The sequence below is a fragment of the Lepeophtheirus salmonis genome, chromosome 14, assembly GCF_016086655.4.
Source record: "Lepeophtheirus salmonis chromosome 14, UVic_Lsal_1.4, whole genome shotgun sequence".
Taxonomy (NCBI): Eukaryota; Metazoa; Arthropoda; class Copepoda; order Siphonostomatoida; family Caligidae; genus Lepeophtheirus; species Lepeophtheirus salmonis.
This window is the reverse complement of record NC_052144.2, coordinates 7,321,512-7,343,267: the sequence shown is the minus strand read 5'-3', so window position 1 is coordinate 7,343,267 and position 21,756 is coordinate 7,321,512. Positions and strand designations below refer to the sequence as shown.

The window sequence follows — 21,756 nt, the reverse complement described above, 5'->3', positions numbered from 1 at the left end:
AAGTAAATTAATAAGCAAAACCTTTATACACGGCCTTGCAGTGAAACACCCTTCAGAAAAGAATAAAGAGACTGGAGCTAGTAAGGGACATGAAAGGAGTAGATCCATTAGTAATTTTGAAAAATCCGTTCAGCAATTCTCCCCAGAAGTGGCATACTTTTAGGCTGGCAACATCCTCACTTTTTACCAATAAATCGAGAGTGAGTCCGGAGGAATATAAATTGTATATTCTGTAAGGAAACAGAAATATCATCTCATATATTTTAACTTTTGCCAAATGGTTTTACCCATGTTGAGAGGTGCGGAGGACAGAGTATGGGGCTATTTCGGAGTGAGACTTACCCAGATGGATTGGTATGTCGTCACGTCTGCATCATATGATGAGGGTCTCAAAATAGAAAACAATGTTTCGAAGGTCCAAGAAGTGCACTACTTGGCGAAGCATACGAATGGAATGATTCCACTAGGCATCTGGAACTGCGTGACCACCTCAATTAATATCATGCACTCCCTTTCAGGTGGAGGCACATCACTAGCCACATTATTTTTTAAATCACACTGTTGACAAATTGCGTCCATCCAAGGAGGGTTGTCTGTTTCGTCTTCTTCTCTATATTTGAGAATAATTAAGGGGGGATTTACTTGTTTATGATCCTTCTTCAGAAATATGTGTATATTGGAGTTGTGGTACTAGTTAGTTGATCTTATTTTATTGTAATTAATTATTTAAGAGCTTTTTTTAAAATTATTATTATTTTAGATTATTTGAAATCATTCACAATATAGCAATAATTGTAGTGTAATATGAAAAGTTTTATTTTATTAAAAGTTTGAAATATATTTATTTATATTACAAAAAAAAAAAAAAAAATGTTGCTTAAAGAACAAAGGAGTCTATTTTGTAATGCAATGTTTCTTTTTGCCATGGCTTCATGGGTTGTATCCTACTTTTTTTTGTGATATATAATTCTTTTAAATTTTTTTGGTTTTCCTGCAATCATCAGTTTTTCTTGTACCGAATTATCTGGACTACCCAGTATATAACGTGTTGGTATAATGTATATGAATAGACAGACATCCATGCATTTAAGTAATTTCATGTTGTAAAATAATTTATTTGATTAACATTATATCATATTCGGATATTTGATTCTCAAAGGAACTTAAAAAAAATATTCTGTTTTATATTTTTGCAAAACTTCATTATCTGATATATATTTTTTAAATGTAAAAATATGTAATTTGTAATATAAGCTGAAGGTAATCTCACAAGGTGAAGGTTATAAGAACGTAGGTATTACGTTTTAAATATTAATGCATTTTGCTATGCCTTCAATGCTGACAAAAAATATATAAAATAAAAAGGAAGCCAACAAGGCCTTGGCTCACCTTGAGACCAATATTTCAAGAAGTGTTATATTATAAGAGCCTACAAAAGGAAAACTTCTGCTTTATAAATAATAGGCAAACTATTATTTTATTTAGGAATCTTCTTTAAAGTCCATATACATTTAGTATATTTTATTATCAAGGAAAGATCGGGCTACGAACTTACGCAAATTGAGTTCTATATAATAATTTATTACAAGTAAGTTGTCCATTAAGCTACATCGCTTCATTTTTGTTATATCTTACATAATTCAATTTTTTTTAATCAAATTATTTCCTACAATTAGAGTTGTTAATTGTAATCCCTTTGGAATGTAAAAAAACAAAAAAAAAACAAAGATGCTTAACCCGAAGAATTAATGGAAGGAGAGAAAACAAAATAATTATAAAACCTCTCTTGAGATTTTATAATATTACCTGCAATCAATCTTATGAGGAAGAAAATAAAAAAAAGCCTTACTCCGTATCAAGCAAGGATAAATCTAGAAATAATTCCGTTTTCGATCATCAACTCTACACCGAGTCCAACAGGGAATTACAATAATAACTCCCCAATAAATCTGCTCTCCATCAGTCACGAGCATATAGATGCATGGTTACACTATTTACCTAGCTGTCGTCTTCTCAAGAATAAAAGAATAATGATAACAGCTTTAAAAAAAACCCCAAAAAACACTGTTTAGATTACCAACAACAAAGAAACTGACACTTTTTAAATACTTAGAATTTCCAATTACTACAATTACTTCATCTGACTTAGGAATTGTCTTTGAAGCCCATAAATATAAGGTATATTTCTTTTTCTAGGAGCGACTAAGTAACGAACATACACACATTGTTTTCGAGGATTTAATTTTCCTTTTATTATCAAATTTATTTATTTGTTATCTTGGTACATATGCTAGAAGCGTATGTTGACAATATCAGCCTTTTTGCCATGTTAGTTTGCTTTTGATAAGAAGGTCTTTTGGTATGCTCTGCAATTTTCTATTATGAAAAAAAATCAACAGAAAAAATCAATATATGGGAAAGTTTTTGGAAAACTTTATCAAACTTTTTTTTTCCTTAAATAATTATTTTTCTACAAAATGCTCAATTTTGAAGAATAATCAATCTTTCAAAAGTTTTTAAAAATGTTTCCCTTAAATTTATTTTTTCTATTGATTTTTGTTAATAGTAGAGAGCATCAAAATACGTCTATGAGTATACATTACAATATTCAAATTACTCCATCCCTAGTAATAATCTTTGTAGTACATATACAGAGTTTATCTTATCTAGTGATACATATTTACTTATTTTCAATCAAGATTGGTATTGGTACAAAATCACGGAGGAGGACAACAAGGCATCTTATCTCTGAACAGAATAACCTGAGACGGTTGGAAAGATGAAAGAAGATTCTAAATTTTCTCAAGGCCAACAAAAATTCGGGTAAATTTTTGCTCTTTTCTGATAATATTTTTTCCCCCGTTAATGTCACTGTGAATAAGCAGAACAGCCGCTTCAGCAAAACCAAACATCCAGACAATATCTCACCGTCAGTGAGACATGTATTGAGGGGAAAAACATCCCATGGCCCGCAAAGGCAAAGTCCACGCTCCATTTTTTGTGGAGTGGGAGGAGTGGCTCAATGCAGATCCTTACTGTGAACTTTTGGATAAGAAATTGCAACCTTTGCCCAGAGAAAAGTTTTGGGACAATTTTGTATTGAATCAAGACGTAGCTTCGTATCATCGCACAGCTAGGACGGAGGCCTTCCTGATTTACAACTTTCCTGACTTTTGGGACTTCAACATGTGACTGCCGTCCTCTCCAGACACGAACCCCTTGGATTACTTAATCTAGGCGGTCTGGAGCAGAGAGTGTGTGCTACGCTGCATGGGTGTGTCCACTCTACCGAGGCTTCCATTAAGAAGGAATGGACCAAGCTAGAGTCTGATTACATTGTAATGTCTGAAAGAGATTTAGGCCTTATATTGAGTTAATAGTTAGAACTAAGGGCTCACCGATTAAATTAACTTTTTTAAGATGATTTTGTTAAATAAATGTACTCATAAAACCTTTATTATAAAATTTACTTTTGAAAAATTGAAAGAATAGAAATGCCTACCACTAGATAGTATCAACCCTGTACATAATGCATATTTTTTCCCCTAGAAGCGACCGTGAATCAAATGTTATCACATTGAAGTAGAAAGAAACATAGGCCCCTATCTGAAAGTTGTGCTGTAAGGCCGCCATCGTTTTATATATTTTATTTCCTAATATATTTGTATTCCTTTAAATTAAGTTTTTTTATTAGGTCTAATAATTTTTTTTGCAGCTCTAAATAATCCTTTAAAAAAAGTACTTAAGGGCTCTAAAGTTAAGAACAGCTGTAAAAATGCGTACATATTTTGTAAGGTAAAAAGTTTTCTGTGAAGTAAAAAATGTCTACAAGTTTTTTTTTTTTGTTCTAACACTTGTACTGTGTATATACCCATATAAATACTTTAATCTCAGTTACGATTTATCGAATAGCATCATTGTGTTTCAAAATGAGGACTGTGTATCAGTAATATGTTTCGATGCCTGTAAGAATTATTCAAGAAAATTGTACGGGTAGAAGTTTTTTTTTTTTTGTCTTAAATGCATTATTTAGTTACAAAATTGGTCATTCGAGTTGTAATCGAGTTAATTCCATCATTTTATTTTTTTGTATTCAATTTACATGTTAATGATACTTTTATGACTAATACAACTGTGGGTATTTGAACTTTATAATGTAGAACAAAATACTCACATATATTTTTGTAATTTATATTAAAATAATGAGAAAAACACACTATTACTTTATCCATGACATATTCTAGTACGGCAAATCTTTCCTTTAAAACTATTCATCTCATTTTGTGATTGTTACTTGAACAAAAAAAAATTTCAAGAATAAATATTGTTTATTTGTTTTTTGAATAACAAACTACTCAAAGAAGTTTACGATAATTATGTATGTAAGTGAAAATTTTCATTATATTTCTCATTTTCCATCATTTTTACGTTCATAATCTCTATATACATTTTCACAAGAGAATGTCAGCTTTTTTTTCTTCATTACAGATATTTTCCACTTTGGAATTACCAAAATGGCAGCTTACTAAGAGCTGAAGCTTTGGAGGGAGGACTATGGTTGTACAAATGGGGTTATAAACGTATTTTTAAATTAATAATAGAAAAAAAACATGAATTTAATATGTTTTAACCAACCATGGACTGCTCAATAGCCAAGAGGACAATAAATTAAAGGAAAGCGAGGCTAAGCAAAGACTTCTAGAAGAAAAAATCAAATTTAAACCCCAGACACGAAAATCAATTCATTTCATGGGAGGAAAATCCCTTTCAAGAGAGATTAACCTAAAATCTTCAAATAAATAATTTTTCCTTCATTTAATCATTTCTTTTGTAGAGAGAGTGACAGGATTCGTTATCTTATTTCTTAACAATATCTACACTGATCCCATTGGAATTATACCCTCAAAGAGTCTCTGATAAGTTGGCATACTCAGTCTTGAATATGTAAGATTCTGATTTGCTATTCCTCAACTTCTATCCTCCTTCGGACAATCTACTTCCACAAATATTAAAATTTGATATGAGTTCTTGATGTGCATTAGAGTAGGAGTCAAGCCATGCTTAAGTTGATATTTTTTGAATGCCGTGGTTAGAGGATGAGAGTTACTCCTCTTTGATGATATTTTCTTCTAGTAGTCCCTGGTATAACTTATAAATTAACTATGTAGTTTGTTCAGTTAGTTGAATTCGAATGAATTCATCTTAAGATATGAAAAATACTGACAATTCTTAAATAATAATTATATATTTGTGGAGAATTGATACACTGCTACATTTTAAAGGCCTTTTGTACATTTATTTTTGGAGAAAAAGTTACGAGATACAATAAAAGTTATGATGCGGTGGAAAACTTTTTTCCTTTTGATTGTTTCTTTGCTCTTATGGATGACACTTTTGTAAATTAAATCCTTTGCAATTAAAAAATACCCTGAAGTATACATACACATGATTGGAAATTACTTAGGATTTTTTTTTTTGTGCGAGAGAAACGATCCTCTGTGATTTTATTCAACTATCAAAAAAGAATAGAAAAAATGAAAAACATATGTTAGCTATAAAGTTGCCTTTCACTCCGAGAGAAAAAGGTTAAGTCTATCAAACATGAGAAGTTTTTTACATATTTAACTGAAATGAGTCAGTTATATATGGATGCGTTTATATTTATGATGGAGAACTATAATTCAGGAATGTCTCATTTTCTGAAATTTTGTTTCATATTTCATTTTTGTGGGTAGATCATATATTTGTTCTCAACTTTTAGGAATAAGCTTTAATAATGCATCAAAACACAATTTTATAGCATCATTTCAACTTAAAACATTTAATAATTTTTTTTTCATTCATATTCTTTGCACGTACTGAAATTTCAAAAATAAATTATGAAGAAATAAATAGATATTAAATAATAAATTTCCCCTCCCCTCCTAAAAAAAGAAGATGTATTTGTATTTACGTAACAATTTTCTTATTTCTTGACAAAAACAGATAGTATTTTATTCATGACGTAAGGTATTTGTTTTTGCAAAAAAATTATATATCTCTTCATGTATAATAAAACCCAATAAGAAAATGAAAAAATATTATAATCTCACAAATTAGGACCTTTATTAAATGTTGGACATAAATTAATAAATTTTGCTCATTATTCAACAAAAAAAAAATGTTTTTTTTATACGCAAAAGTTTTTCAAAGTATGTATTTCTAGAAATTTTATAAATCTTATTTGAAAATAATATAATTTATAGGTCTTGTGTAAAACTTTCTGCAAAAAACTCCCGAAAAAAACAAAACAAACACACCTTTTTCTTAAATAATGAAATTATAAAATAAACTCTCAACTCTATTTTAGAGTTAATTTACAACAAAAAAAGTAATTATTTTGTTCAAAACCTTTATTATAAATAAATCAACAGAGTAACTTTATATTTTATAAATATATTGATGTATAGAGCTGTAAAAAATATAACTTACCGGTATTCTTAAAAAAAAGAAACCAAAAATCAAGGCTGTAATCCTACCAAATGGAATAGTTTTTTTTTGTAAAAGAGATGCTTAAATGTCATGACATTTCATTAGATTAGCTTTTAAACTAAGGAAAGTATCCTAAAACGTGTCCTTATTGTATTTATTAATAAAAGAAACCAAAAATGAATGCAGAAATCCTGACAATTTAAAGTATGTTTGGGAAGAGCAGATTAGATCCCATGAAGTTTCATTATTTTCACTTATTATCATCGTTTTAAATGTGTTTTATATATGTATAATAAAGTACTTACTCTGAGTTTGGTGTAGTACATTATCTTATTCCTCTATGATCTCAATCTTAATTCTCTCTGCCATTCTCGCTCCTCATTATAGAGTTTATGTCAAGTAACCTTGTCAGACACAACAGTAACTCTGACAATTTGAATAATGTTTTTGAGTAACCCATCTTAGCTTGAATGACCTTTCATGAGATCAACTACAACTAGCTGTGACGAGAGATTACATAAGCAGGAATTACTCCTTTGTCAATCCTCAATTTTATTCTTAGACCAACGAGGACTTAAACTTTTAACTCCCTAACCAATGATCAGTGTAACTCTCCGTAATCCGTGAGCACATGCACTTTATACTTTGGTGTTCATTTTTCAAAAATTATAGAAAAATGATAACGGTTTTAGAAAAAAACAACAACCTTGTTTAGGGGTTCAAAACAAAAGGGATCCCCAGGAAAGATGGTAGTGTTGAAATTAGTTATATTGAACTCCAATGCAAATTCCGAATTATGATCTTTTAGCTTCTGAGGAGATAAGAGCTGTTATCCTCTCAGCTATTGCAAGGTAGGCTGCCTTCCCTTTGATTTTTCCAATGACCATTATATCTGGATGGAAATATGGAGGTGATATTATCTAGGGATTACCCCTCGATGTTGGCAAAATATTAAGAATCTTTAAAGTGTATTGTAAGATCTTAAAAGCTTTAAAATAAAACCAGTCTTACTATTGAGACTGTTTGTACTTTTAATGGTGAATTGCTTCTTATATATTATCTTTATTTACTCCTCTTTTGGTTTTTGTTATATGCTAGTATGTATGGTCTGAATTCTGTATATTGAAGGATTTTATTAAGTTATTTTTGATCTGTAATATGTGTATAATGATTCTTTTTTTGGAGAGGGCTAATTATAAACTGAAATTTTTATTTATATGATTTTTTTTACGTAATTCTTCCTCTTGCATTTATTTCTTAAGTAACTTGTGTTTATTAAATGAAAAACTCAATAAAAAAACCCCTATTTAGGTTGCCACTACAGTTAAAGTCATATTTTGTATAACTACACCTAAATTTGTATACAATATTACAAAATTCGTGCAAGTTTTTATTCTAGTTTCATCATTCGGTAAGTGTTTTTTTTATTTTCCAAAGATGTCATCACCATTATTTAATTCTTGAAGAGAGATCTTTTAATTATAAAGAGATTCCTCGTTTGTAGGCCATTGAAAGACGGGGAGTAAAATTTAGGATTTGTGTAAGTACTTTTTGGACTAAGAGTAGAATTGGAAATCGACGTCATAATAACTCTTGCCTCCTTGCTAAATACGCGTAGATTTTTATTTATTTCCTTCCGCTAATTGCTACTCGTAGTAAATCTAATACAACATAAATACAGATAGGCTGTCCATTCTTCAAACATTCTTTAAGTTGTCAGGTTGAGCACTTAAAAAATGTTTCTATTTTTCAACACACTCTAGGGTGATATTTTTGTAGAACTATAGCTATGCATATACATGTGTTAAAAGGTTTTATGAGTATAAATGAGAATTCACATACAAATTAGGGTTAGCATTTTTTTTTTTTTTGCATAACTCAGGGAAACGAAAAGGGAAAAAATTTGAGCATCGTTTATTATAATGAAAATAGCATGTTTTTTCGTAGTTTTTAGTATTTTTTGGGGATGTTTCTCAAGCATGATACAAGACTATAAATCAAATTATTTCATGAGAAAAAGAATGAAATAGTAGAACAGGGAGAGAGAGATGGGGGGGAGGAAGAAGAAACTATTATTGTTCATTTGATATAAAAACACAAATTATTTGGCATTCATATACATTAAGGATTTACTTTAAAATGGTAATAAACATATATCTTCAATGTTTATATTTATCCATGAAAAATGAGAGTGACACATCAGAAAACAGTGAAGTGTCCACTGGATTATATTTTGGAAGATGTTTGGTAAAAGTTAAAATATTTTGAAAAAAAATTCAAAAAACTTTAGCTAAAGGGTGATTCAAAACCAGCGGTTTTTGAATTGTAGTAATAAAATATTATATTATGGTCAAAACTTTATTATGAACCGAAAAAACAATCCTTTACAATTATTTCTAGAAAATAAACCCCTTCATATGTTGGCCGCAACTGGCCTTTAAATGTTCCATTCTTTTGCACCAATTTTTGATGACGTGTTCGAGCATTGTGACCGGAATCTCACAAATAACTCGCTCAATATTTGTTTCCAATGCTTCAATCGTCGGTGGTTTATTCACATATACTTTTGCTTTTACGTAGCCCCATAGAAAAAAGTCCAAAGGTGTGATATCACACGATCTTGGTGGCCAATTCACAGGGCCAAAACGTGAAATTTATTGCTCAGCAAAATGATGTCCCAATAAGTCAATTGTTACACGTGCTGTGTGGCAAGTGGCACCGTCTTGTTGGAACCAAATATCGTGGAGACCAAGTGCTTCAATTTGAGGTACCAGGTTGTTGCATACGACAAGCCAAGTTGTTGAAAGCGGTGGTAAATCGATTCTTCATGATCTTCGGCTACACTCTCGCCTACGGCCGCAAAAAAATTCTATGCTGCGAGCTGTATGTGGCCTACCAGACGACGGGACATCCCAGCAAGTTGCTGCCCCTTCAAATTTTTCGATTATTCTGCAAATTGTGGATTCTGAAGATCGATTATGTGGACCATAAGTTGGGCGTAATTTGCCAAAAACTTCTTTCACAGAACGCTGATTTTCATAGTACAATTGAACAATTTGTACACGTTGTTGTGGCTTATATCTTTCCATAAAGAATTATAAAACAATACTGAGTAAAAATGAAGTATGCATTTGACAGAACTCGCGCGCGCCTGTCAAAAAATCTCTACTGGAAAAACTGTTCGTTTTGAATCACCCTTTACTAACAGAAAATTTAACTAAAAAAATAATTTATGTGTAAAAAAATTTAAAATCTTAAATTTTTTGAAAAAAATATGGAAAATTAAATCTTAAATATGAAATTTTTGGGGCAAAAATTTCAAAATAAAGGGGACACTCATATAAAATTAAACTTTTGGAAACAAATTCCTTAAATAAAATTTAAATAATACATTTAATTTTTTTTTAATTACACTGCTATTCACAAAAAATTAAATTTTTTTATATTTTTTTACAATTCACTAATATACACGAAAAATTTCAAAAATAACATTTTAAATATTTACTTTTACAAAAAAAATTCAGAAATCCATATTTATTTACAAAAAATTAAATATTTTAAAACGAAATTCATATATTAATTTTTTGCTCTTCTTTAAAATTAGCCAGAATGGCGAAAAAAATTTCAGTAGATAGCAAAAGTTACTTTTTTTTTTTGAGGGGGGTAGAGGGTAACTAACCCCTGTGGATGCCCCCTCATCTATCTAACATCTGTTAAAAGTACGTCAGGAAAGTTTTAGCCATTTTAAAGGAATAGTTATTATGTAAGAGTCGTGTTGACGTGAGAGATTTTGTGAAAGTGTACAAAATTTGTAAAGCCTTTTGCTGGGAAATTTTGATAATCAAAGATATTAGATCAATACAAAACTTTTTAGTTTTCCTACGGCTTTCGTTTGTGGTAATAAAAACCTTATAATATTTCATGGCTGCTCCATACTTAATTTTTGTCAATTTTCACAAAAACAGTCTTATCAATTTACTTACTCTAAATACTTTTATATAATAAATATGCATCCAAAATGGCTGAAACTGGCGCGTAATTTAATGGCAGTACGTACATATAATTTCAAAATATATATTGGGCATTTTTCATTTTATAGACTTTTGAATAAGATTTCTTTTTGTGTTACATATTCATAAAAAGTGATACTATGAGTTTTTTATATTTATAAACCCTTTATAATAATCACACGGAATGAAAAATAATGTCGTTTGATAGATGAATTCTTAAGTTGCTGATAAACAGATTGTTATCTTAAATAAAAGTAAGAATGCAATTAGCAAATAATTATCTATTTACTCTATGCCCCGTTGTTCATTTCACAACAGTGATTCGAGTGAGCCTCATATCGGAACAAATCAATTTAAGAACGTGAGATAGAATATAGTGGAGGTCACGAGCTGAACAACCGATTTCGGATCTGTCAAAAGAGATGATTTGGTTGAGATAACTGCCGAAACACTAGATGCAGGATAAAAAGGAACTCTTATTTTTATATAAGAATTTTAGCCAAGATCCAAGAAAAATGATCTTAATAGAGAATATGATTGATAATAGGAGGTTATCTAAATATAATCTTATATAGCAATTTTGAAAAATTAGGGACAAAAGAGTTTTGACTGCCCTTTTTCCCATACCTCAATCCCCTTGACTATTATTTTTTGGGAGAAATAGGGAAAAAGTCGGCCATACCAATCTCAAAGCCTCCATTAAGAATGAAAAGTATTTATTAATATATATTAAACATCTTATTAATATTTTTTTTCCCCAATATTTTGATTAGATGCCTATATCATATTGACGTTTTCTTGAGAAAAGAGAGAGGGGGGAGGCAATTTTAAGCATCACCCTGTATGTACCTAAAAATATTTTTTAGTCTAGAATAATTACCTAATACTTCAATGCGATGTGAAACCGTGAGTGGATATTCGGAGTCTGCCTCTATCTCACATGAATATTTCCCTCCATCTGAGACTTGAATATCCTTGATTTGTAAATTGTTTCTTTTCAAGTGTATCCGATCATCACGCCGAACCATCATGTCCCCTGCTGTGAGAACCCGAGTGCCCTTCTTCCATAGTAGTATCATGGGTCCAAGGTTATCCACTTCGCAAGGTAACATGATAGTGTCCCCAATGCGCGCTCTAAACACCTGATTTTCACTAAGAACTTGTGGTTGAGAGACTTCTGTAGAACTCATGTAGCTACTATAATGGCCTGTAAAAAAGAAAAAGAAAATAGGACTTAGTTATTTATGTTTGTAAATACATTCAATATAAAATTATCTCAAATATACACAGGCCGATATTTCAGCAATTTTTACTTCCCTATGACTAAATATGAGACCTATTCTTCCCCAAATCTGTCTTAAAGGACTTTTTCTGTACCTATATTTAATAATGTATCCATTTTTTTGGTTTTACTCTATGCATGGATATCTTTTTAGTCTCATACATGGGACTGAATGGTATGAAATATACCATCTATTTTATTATGACAAAGAGTCTTGAAACAATTGCACTAACTGAAAAATTTAAAAAGTACATCTAAAAGCAAAAAGTTGAGTCGTTAGTATAATTCAGGCATATTAGTCAAAAATTAGTGCCAACAAAGGAATCCCAAGCATGCACCTGTCCACTAACCCTTTTTTGTGAGCATTCCCTTGCTCTTTTTTATAAAGAATGTGTTCACTCTTATCTTGCTAAATATGGCACTCGTTATTAGTGATTAAAATCAGAGTCTACTTTCTTAGCTCGTCAGTTATTTTGGTATTTGAAGATTGAACTTGCTATTCATCAGCTCTTGTCATTATTATTTAAATCCTGAGCTGTGAACTTCCTTTTCTACAACATTCAAAGGTAGTGAGCTACCTTGAATATTTTTTATGGAGTTATGTTTGTAAGTACTTCTTGAAAAAATAATAGATGAGTGATTTTTGCAAATATCTTTGATCATTTCCTTCTCCCCTCCTTCCTAATCACAGCTGATTTTAGCAGAAACGTCATGACAGCTCAGCGGCTCTATTCCTAAACACTCTTCAAATTGTAAGAGTTACCATGTTGATTTTCATTTTCATTTTTTTACATGCTTTAATTAGACACAGTTTTTTATCACTACACATGATATTTTCCCAATATTTTTTAAAGATTTGTCGCTCAAGAATTTTGAGTGCAGCTCACTAATACTTTGACTATGATAAAGTTTATAGCGAGATTTTATATTCGACCAATTCTGGCCGAACTTTTTTAAAGAATCTGTTCATTCTGACGAAAAAGGATGCCATTTTTTTAGACAGAAGACCAACAAAATAATGAAGCCCCAGCATTTATTAAATTGAACATCATATGTTATGAACGAGTAGGATACAATTAACTCGTCCTTGTAACTTGTACAAGTTTAAACTTAATGACAGAAGGTAATAAAGTTGACATCATTGACGGCAGGGGTCGGGAACCCATAGCTAACGACCCAGATCTGGTTCTTTTAATCACTGCATTTGGCTCGTAGACAAATCTTTAATTAAAGAAATTATAACCTAAAAAAAATTATGTCAACCCTGCTGATAGCTGCCATCTTTAATGTGGCACAACGTTATCCGAGGGGCATTGAATTTTTGGTTTTTGAAAGATAAAAACTATTTGTCTGAAATAAAAAAAATCACAGAAAAATAGGGGAAAAGACCCTTTTTTTTTTAAAGATTATTTAAAAAAATTCTTTCCAGCAAATTATGGAGGAGAACAAGAATTCTAGTTTTTTGAATTTAAAAAAAAAAAATCAAACCTTCCCCCCTCCCCCCAAAAAAAAAAAAATACCCTCCTGGTTATAGTTGTGATGTCCAATTGTGTGAATGAATTAATCCATCTTCTTCACTTCATTATTAAGAATTGATTCACTTAGTGTAGTTGAAATGTGTTGGTCGTACATGAAATACACACATTTACTTACATTTAGTATAAAATATATGATATGACTCTCCCATAATGCAATTTTAAAATATATGACGTTTATGGCTCCATTAGACAGGAAGGTTCCCGTTCCCTGATCTAAGGTATCTTTAAAAACGTCATCTTGCATGGTGGAAAATGATAATTGTAAATAAAAAATTATTTATGCTAATAGTATTTTGTCTGTAGGGTGTAAAGCTTCGGTTATATACAAATAAAGTGTAAGGGTTTTAGATTGGTCAAGTATAATCCAATACTATTTTATATAAAAGTACTAAATAGGTCCATAAAACTGATCTTTATTATTCTGATCATCTTATGTTATTAAAGAATAGCTGTAGAATGAGATAAGGATGACCATCTGACACTGCAGAACTTTTATTAAATAATATCATAATAAGTAAGTGTATATATATACTTTAAAAAAATAAGATAATTTCCGTGCACTACAAAAATAGATATAGTTAAAATATCCCAATTTATCCCAATATCTGCAATATGATAACAAAATTATAACTTAATATTTATGTTTGTTACACTTTAATTTAAAAAAATAAATATTTTTAGTTCATTTTTAGCTAATTGACTATGTTGGGGGATGAAATTCAATCGCATCTACCATTAGGCTTTCTTTTATAAGTATTTACTTATTATTTATACTTAATTATGAGAAAGTATGTTCTATAAATTATATGATCATTCGATTTCATTAGATACAGTAATTCATATTCAACATCTTCAATCAAGTTTTTTGTATTTATAATTATATATTTATGGTCAAAGCACATTAATAAATGTGGTAAAAGAAGAGAATATAGACTTATTTAAATTAAATTTGCTTTGATGGTTATCATCTTTTGTTCCTTTATTTTATATTGCTTTTATTAAACTGAAGTAAAACTATACTTCAATAAATTATCTCATTATTTACAATGTGGAGGTACATTCACAGCTTAATCATATAAAAATACAACAAAAGAAAATTCTCATAAATGTATTTTTATACATCGATCAATAATTTATAAATATTTATTTGGAGTTCAAATGGATTTGAATTTGTATAAGGTCCTCTGAACTTTTGTTGTTATAAAATTAATTTATTTTTGATTTGGTTCAATATAAAAATGTACTTCTTTTTTTTTTAATTCTTAAGAGATTTTTTCGGTTTCACTCAATGGATGATATTTTTTGGTCTTATAAATTCAACCAAATTGTATGTTTCATGATAAAACAATGTTTTCATTATTTTATCTTGAAACATTTGGAGCAGGTTGAACATCTAAAAAATACTCATATGAGTACAACAGTTGAGTAAAACATAACTCAATTATACAAGTCACACGTGACGTCATCATTTTTAATAGAAGTTATTCTCTTGTGATAAATGTGCGTCAGTTTGATACTTGTTCGCTCCTAGAGAAAGAAATATACCGTCACATTCTTGACAAACCGTTATTATTTACTCATCTTTGTTATACAATTTAAGAGAGGTTAAGATTCATTTTTTTACAATGTTCCACAGTGCAATGTTGTAGAGCATATAATTAGTTGTTAATTACTAGAAAAAACATTGTTCTGGTCGCCACCACCAGCACACTGTACCAGAAGAGGAATTGGATCGCAAGATATGATTGAGTGTTAGGGTTATTTAAAAAAATTGTGAACATTTACCTTTCACACCCTGAATGAACAGGTCACAAACTACATGGAATCCAAATTACTTTTACTGAAATTTATAATATCAACTGATTTATATTTTATCTCTTTTTATGTATGTATAATTATAAGTAATTTAATGCCATTACAGTCTTTGACATTTCATTATTTTTTCCCTCTTCTTGTTATAATTACATTCACCTTTTTGTATCTATTTATGTAAGTCAAATTGAGTTTTTATTACGCAGAAAAAAATGTGCAAATAATTCAGCAGAGATATAATCTCACCTTGATATATATATGTAAATATACAGGAGCGTCCACAGGGGATGAACTGGAGGGACTGTAGCCCCCCTCCAAAAAAAAAAAAAGACATTTTTGCATTTTACCAGAAAACTAAAATTTGAAATTTAATTTAATTTTCAAATTTTTTTTCTATAAGAAATAATTTTTCAATTTTTTTCCAAAAAAATTACAATTTTTGTAAATAGCAATGGGGTTTTGGAAGTTTTCCTTCACAAAATTTAATATTTTCTTACAAAAAATTTAATTTTCATTTTTTTTTTCAAAAATAATACTTTTTTGAAAATAGCTATGGATTTTAGAAGTTTTTATCCAAAAAAATTAATTTTTTGGGAGCAAAGGGGGATTTTAGAAATTTATTTTCGAAAAATTAATATTTGAAATGAAATTTTAGAATTTTTTTCCAAAAAATTTTAGTTTTTTGGTGAATTTAAAAAAAAACTCTTACCCAAACTAAAAAAAAAAAAAACTAATTATAAATTATATTTCAGGACGACCCTGATATATTAACAAATTCTAATGTGATTACGTATTGATACATATAAAAATAATATTATTTTAACTTAGTACGCCAGAGTAGTTCACAATATACTATAAATATATTGGTAAAACAAATTCATTAAAATAAACTAAAAATTTTAAATTCAAAGCAAGTGAAATGATCAAAGAAAATACTAAGTCAAGCTTTTCATAAAATTATGTTAAAAACTTTCCTTTTTGGAAGCCATAAATGGAAATACTTGATTTATTTGCTGTTGTGGACAGCGCAATCGCTTTTTGCAACTTTTCTTAACCACCCGTCAAAACTTTATACATAAAATGTTACAAAAGTAGGGATTGTATAGTTGAATATTTAAAGGGATACTCAATCGACATATATTGATATAGCATAGTAATTTTTTTTTTTTTTTACATTTATAATTAATCTAAGTAGAACAGATTTCAAAAAAATCATATAAGGGGCATTTTTATTTCGGCTGTGAAAAATAATTAAATATATTCATTATAAATATAGGTTAATATATATTTTTTGGAAGGAAGTTTTCTACTTAAAAGTGAATACTTAACTTCTATATATGACACAAAAGGTCGAAATATAATTAAAAAGAGTACCTTTACTTTGATTTCTTTATTCATCTATCCCTGCCTCAGAAACCTTCAGTATACGAAAAGAAGAAGACTTGAGAAAGATAACTATTACTTTTGGCTCTGAAACATAGCAAAAAGTAATGGTTTTTGCCCTAAGAAATAACATCTGTTTTTGCTAATATGGTATTGTTAGCGGGCGTTGCATCTGTGCACCCTACGATATTTTTTTCTGGCTTAAATGACTACCGGAATAACTTGTATTTGAGCCTACACGCTTTTTACAACATTCAGTATTAAAAACAGCAACATTTTTGGCTACACTTTTGACGCGGGGCAGAACACCCGAAACGGAGACTTTCCCTGGAAATTGGGAACGTCTGATCACCCATTTGTATTAATCGCCAATTCCAACATTCACCTCTGATAGACTCTGATGATGTAGTTATAAGTTAACCAATCAACATATTTCCTTTAGCTGATGTTGAAATGATAGTACACCTCTATATCCAGAGATAAATAGCATACAGTGATACCTTGATATACGAATTCAATTCATTGTTTGACCAGAGTTCGTATGCCAATGCAATTTCTTCTAAAATAAATAATAATAAAAAAAAACTTGAAGTGGCTCTCACGTTCATTTTAATTTTGCCACGAGTATCTCAAGATATTACACTGTATTTATTTTCCTACTCTTTCTAATATCTCACCTTTATTACTGTAGATTGAAGATTTTAATCTACTACAGCCTTACTATGTCAAAGTGCCAATCAAAATCCTCTTGTCTTCTATATAGAATAATTTCTCTATGGTGTTCAGTAAAATAAGTTATGTTAAGAATGATGTAATATCATACATTTGAAAAATCTTTCAATTTAAGTTAATTAAAGAGAAAACAAAAATTTAATTATAATACAACTCTTTAAAAAAAGGCAATAATTAATTTTTTTATTTGATAAAAAAGTTGTAGAGGGGGGGCGGTTGCAAAAATATTGTCAGGATATTATTTTTAATACTGCTTTCTGTTAACGCTATAAAATAAAGACACAAAATGCGTACTTTATATTAAACAGATTTCTTGTATAACTTATATATATTTTCTCAAGGCAAAATATTGCTTTTTAAGGCAGCAGAGATGACGTCACTTTATTTTTTTCTGTCATTTCCTCTCATGATCATTAGACAGAAAAAAATGCGAATCTCTTAATTTATAACGACTATAACAATGTGATGTTGACAAATTAAAAAAAACTTAATTTTAGAGATGATAAATCATTCATTTTTTTAATAATCAACAGGAAAAACACTTCTTATAATAAAAAAATTTCAATTTGTAATCAAAATCTCAAAACTCTTGATTTTAAACGATTCTTAAAAAACAACTGAACAAATTAAAAATGTAATATAACATAATTTATTCAGCAATCAATATGGTGGTTCTTTTGTAAAAATATGTTAAATATGCTATCCAAGTAAATATTTAAAAGATTTTTTACAAGATATCTTTTTTTAATACAAAAACTTAAAAAGTATTAATATGTTTATAAATGTGTTTTGAACGTTGATTGGTTAAACTAGAATTATCTTTTTTATTGGCTGTGAACACTTCTCAACAATTATTGAAAAATACTTCTTTGTGTAGGAAGAATGGGATAACTACAAACATATTTTGGGCCTTTTTTTGTTCTTTTTTCTTGTATGAAATGTTGTGTGGGAAATAAAGGCAACGGCAATTAATTTAATATAAGATTTGGAAAAATTACATTCCAGTCGTGAAACAAAAAAAAATCCATCTTATTGACGGCCCTTCATTAGAAAAATGGATTTTCAAGCTTTAAAAAAAATAGAGTTTAACTAAATATTTATGTAACAAGGCAATTATAGGTTTATAAGGGCATTATTACTTTGAACCGATGTTGGTATATTAAAAATAAATTGTTTTGATATTTATCAGCTTTCATATGCTGTATTTTTGTTTGCAATACGTTTGCAAGAAAACGACAATGGAGGCAAATAGACAACGGATGTCAGATCTTCTAAGCGCTGATAACTCTGTAAAAGAGGTCGCAGACATCGTGCATTACTTTATCGTGCTTGTTTGTAAGGTCAGGAGGCTCATAAACATAGGAAAGAAGCTCACCAGGAAAACACAAAGTGAAGGACTAAAAAAACTGAAAACTGCTTGAGGGCTATGGTCATTGTAAATTGAAGCCCCACCAACCACAAGCAAGAGAATATTTTATAAAGAACTCTGCTTAATCACATTGTCTAGACATAATTTCATACTCTGAAAATTCAAACTTACAATTAAATATTTATGTATGATTCCCTTAATTATATATATCAAAAGGCGAAAATTATTCATTATTAGTACCAGGGTCTCAAAAGCAATATAATCATTCATTATTTAATATTATTAATATAAAAAACCAGGTCCCATATTTACATAAGATATTCTTGCATTTTACTAAAAATTAATCAATATATTATACAATACCATAAAAGCAAATGTTGCTGTTGCAAATATGTATGAGGAGAAAGTCCCTATTCATTTATTCACGGGGTATTCATTATTAGTTCCATTATGGAAAGGACTATTATAAATTTAGTTGTAAAAAATATGATCATAGAACCTGCAAAAAACTTTTTGTAGGTGGAACGTGAACAGTGTTTTTATTTTATTTTAGTTACACACAATGTAATCATTAGTGCGTGAAAGACGAGATTAAAAAATGAGGATTTGATGGGGCGTTGGGGGTAGGACTTATAAATGTAAGTCCTTATTGGACACAGAGTAGAGTTGTGGATAGACATTTGGGTATTTCTTTACTATATACTTTCAAGAAACGGAGTGGGATTTCTTTTTAATTCCATCATCTCATAGTTGCTCGGTGCTAATGTAATGAAAAATCTTGTCAGCTAAGTTGCTTTAACCCAAAAACATTTTCAAATGGACATGATTACCATGTTGTTTTGCGGTTTCTTTTTTTAAACATTCCAACATTTCATATTCTCTCCGACTCTATCTTTGAACCTGTAAAATACAAACTTTCAAAGCATTTTCTCAACTTTTAGTCAAATATTTTTTCTTCTTCATAATATTTAGAGTAATAACCATTGATACTGGACTGATAGAGATCGACTTTTTTATTCAGTCTTGCTCTATGACGACCTTTTTTGGTTCCACTCAACGGATTATTTTTTCTCCGGTCTGACTCTTTTGACCAAAAATGTGTGTACACATATTATTATCTCCTAACTTCAAATGACGTCATTAGAACAATGTTCTGAATTCGGAAGCACGCATTTATAGTTGTATGAACAATTTATCTTTTAATCCGTCTGGACTGAATTTTGAATGAGGCAGATGCAGATTGAACTTCTTGACAAAACCCAGTAAGATTGATTTGATAAAAATGTTAAGGGCACAGACCATCCAAGGATTTAAAGACCAATACCTTGCAGTAATACATATTTACATAGACTACAACCCTGGAACGTGACGCTAATTCGTTTCAGAGGTAGCGTCGAGAAGCTTTCCCACTGGTTTTTATGTGTTTTATGTTTATTTTATGTATGACGGGCTACAAAATGTAAAATGCAAATTCTTTTTGCAAGGTATGTATTTTAATTTGTGTATATTTATTAATTATATCCTTATAATTTAAATATATAAATGATATATGAGAGTAAGGATGTTTATATGAGCGTAACTGGAGCGTAACGCTCTTAGAGCATGGAAAATTTCAAGATTTTTATGTTACATTATTACATTAAAGTAATATGTAAATATTTGAATGTATGTTTCTAGGCTTTTGCCTTATGATTAGATTAGATATCGGGTAAATAAGAAAATGAATTACAATTTCTTATGAGTATACTATATGATGAAACGAATAGGATAGATATCATATGTACCATTCCTACCAATATTTCCTTATGTGTATTAAGACTTATCTTCTGGGGATCCCGGGTTTTCCCGGGTTTTTTAACCTACTAGAAATTCCCCCTTTAAACCCCGTATTAATCATTATTGATCTATTTTGATCAGTGGCAATTGTTAGACTCTTAAAGGTGGACATTTAAAATATGAGGATTATTAAAACATATTTGGTCAGAAAATAAAAAGATTTTTAAACGAACCTCAAGGTGAAATAAACAATTGTTATATATAAAGAATCTAAATATAAGTCAAGCTGCGATAAGTGTACAAGTTAAAACTTGACTTCACCTATTTCGAACACTGGATTTTTTTGTTCTTAGTACATGTCTCACTGATGTAACTTGTCTAGATGTTCAGTTATGATGTAGCGGCTGTTCCACTTATTCAAAGTGGTATCATGAGTGAATTTTTTTTCATCAGAAACGAGCAAAAATTTTCACAAATGTTTGTTGCCATGAGAAAATTTATAATCTTCTTTGATCCTTTCAACTGCCTCTGTTTACTCTGTTAGGACATAAGATGTTTTTGCGACATTGTCATTCTTGATTGAAAATGTAAAATGTGTACCACTAGTTAAGATCAACAGTGTATAACATATATACATTTATGTCAGATAAAGAAAGAATTAACTAAAAGCCGCTTGAGGTCAATTTCACTTCCCCGACGAATGCATGGAGGTATAGAATCCCGGAGACAAGCCGTTTGATTACAAACACCTTTATTGTGTTTTGGAAGTAGATCCTTTAGTGATTATTGAGTTTATTATTAATACTATATAAGCACAGGAAGTTGAATTTTAGACCAAAGGACTGAGTTGTGTATTTCACAATTATACAACACCCAGTACTACTAAAAAATATCTCTTTCCTTACATGCTTTTTAAGTTTCTATTGTAGGTTGGACTAGATTACGGGAAAAAAAAAGAAAAAAAAAGAGACCTTTAGGCTCTAAAAATCCAACCTGCGAGCTATTAGTGGCAATGGATTAAAATGAAAGTTCAAAAAATATGGATGGGATGAGTTTAAAATGTATTATTTCTTTTTAGAATTTAAAAAGAAATAGTTGAATTTCACAGTATTTTTTGTTCACTAACGAGACTCTGATATTTCCCGGGATCTCCCTCAAAGACAATTTCCCGGGGAATGATATACTTGTCTTTGTTCGTGCATTGTATATTTATACATAAATAAAAGCCCCTTTCCTTGTTCATAAATTATTTTATCATTTTGGATATGTTTGTAACCACTATATATAAGTTAATATTTACTTTCCCCAATGTAGTAAGTAGTACTTGGTATTCAGAATAGGGATTGAGCTATATATCTTTTTTGTGGCAGATACAGATTACCA

General features: G+C 29.7%; 1 protein-coding gene across 1 annotated transcript in view; it reads right to left on the bottom strand.

The window, feature by feature from the left end:
• The window catches only part of LOC121129144 (limbic system-associated membrane protein), a 359,843-nt gene that overhangs the window by 186,097 nt on the left and 151,990 nt on the right, over nt 1-21,756 (bottom strand). Inside the window, exon 2 of the mRNA XM_040724824.2 lies at nt 11,362-11,688. Within this exon, the coding sequence (XP_040580758.2) occupies nt 11,362-11,688 (327 nt within the window). The remainder of the gene's footprint in view (nt 1-11,361; nt 11,689-21,756) is intronic.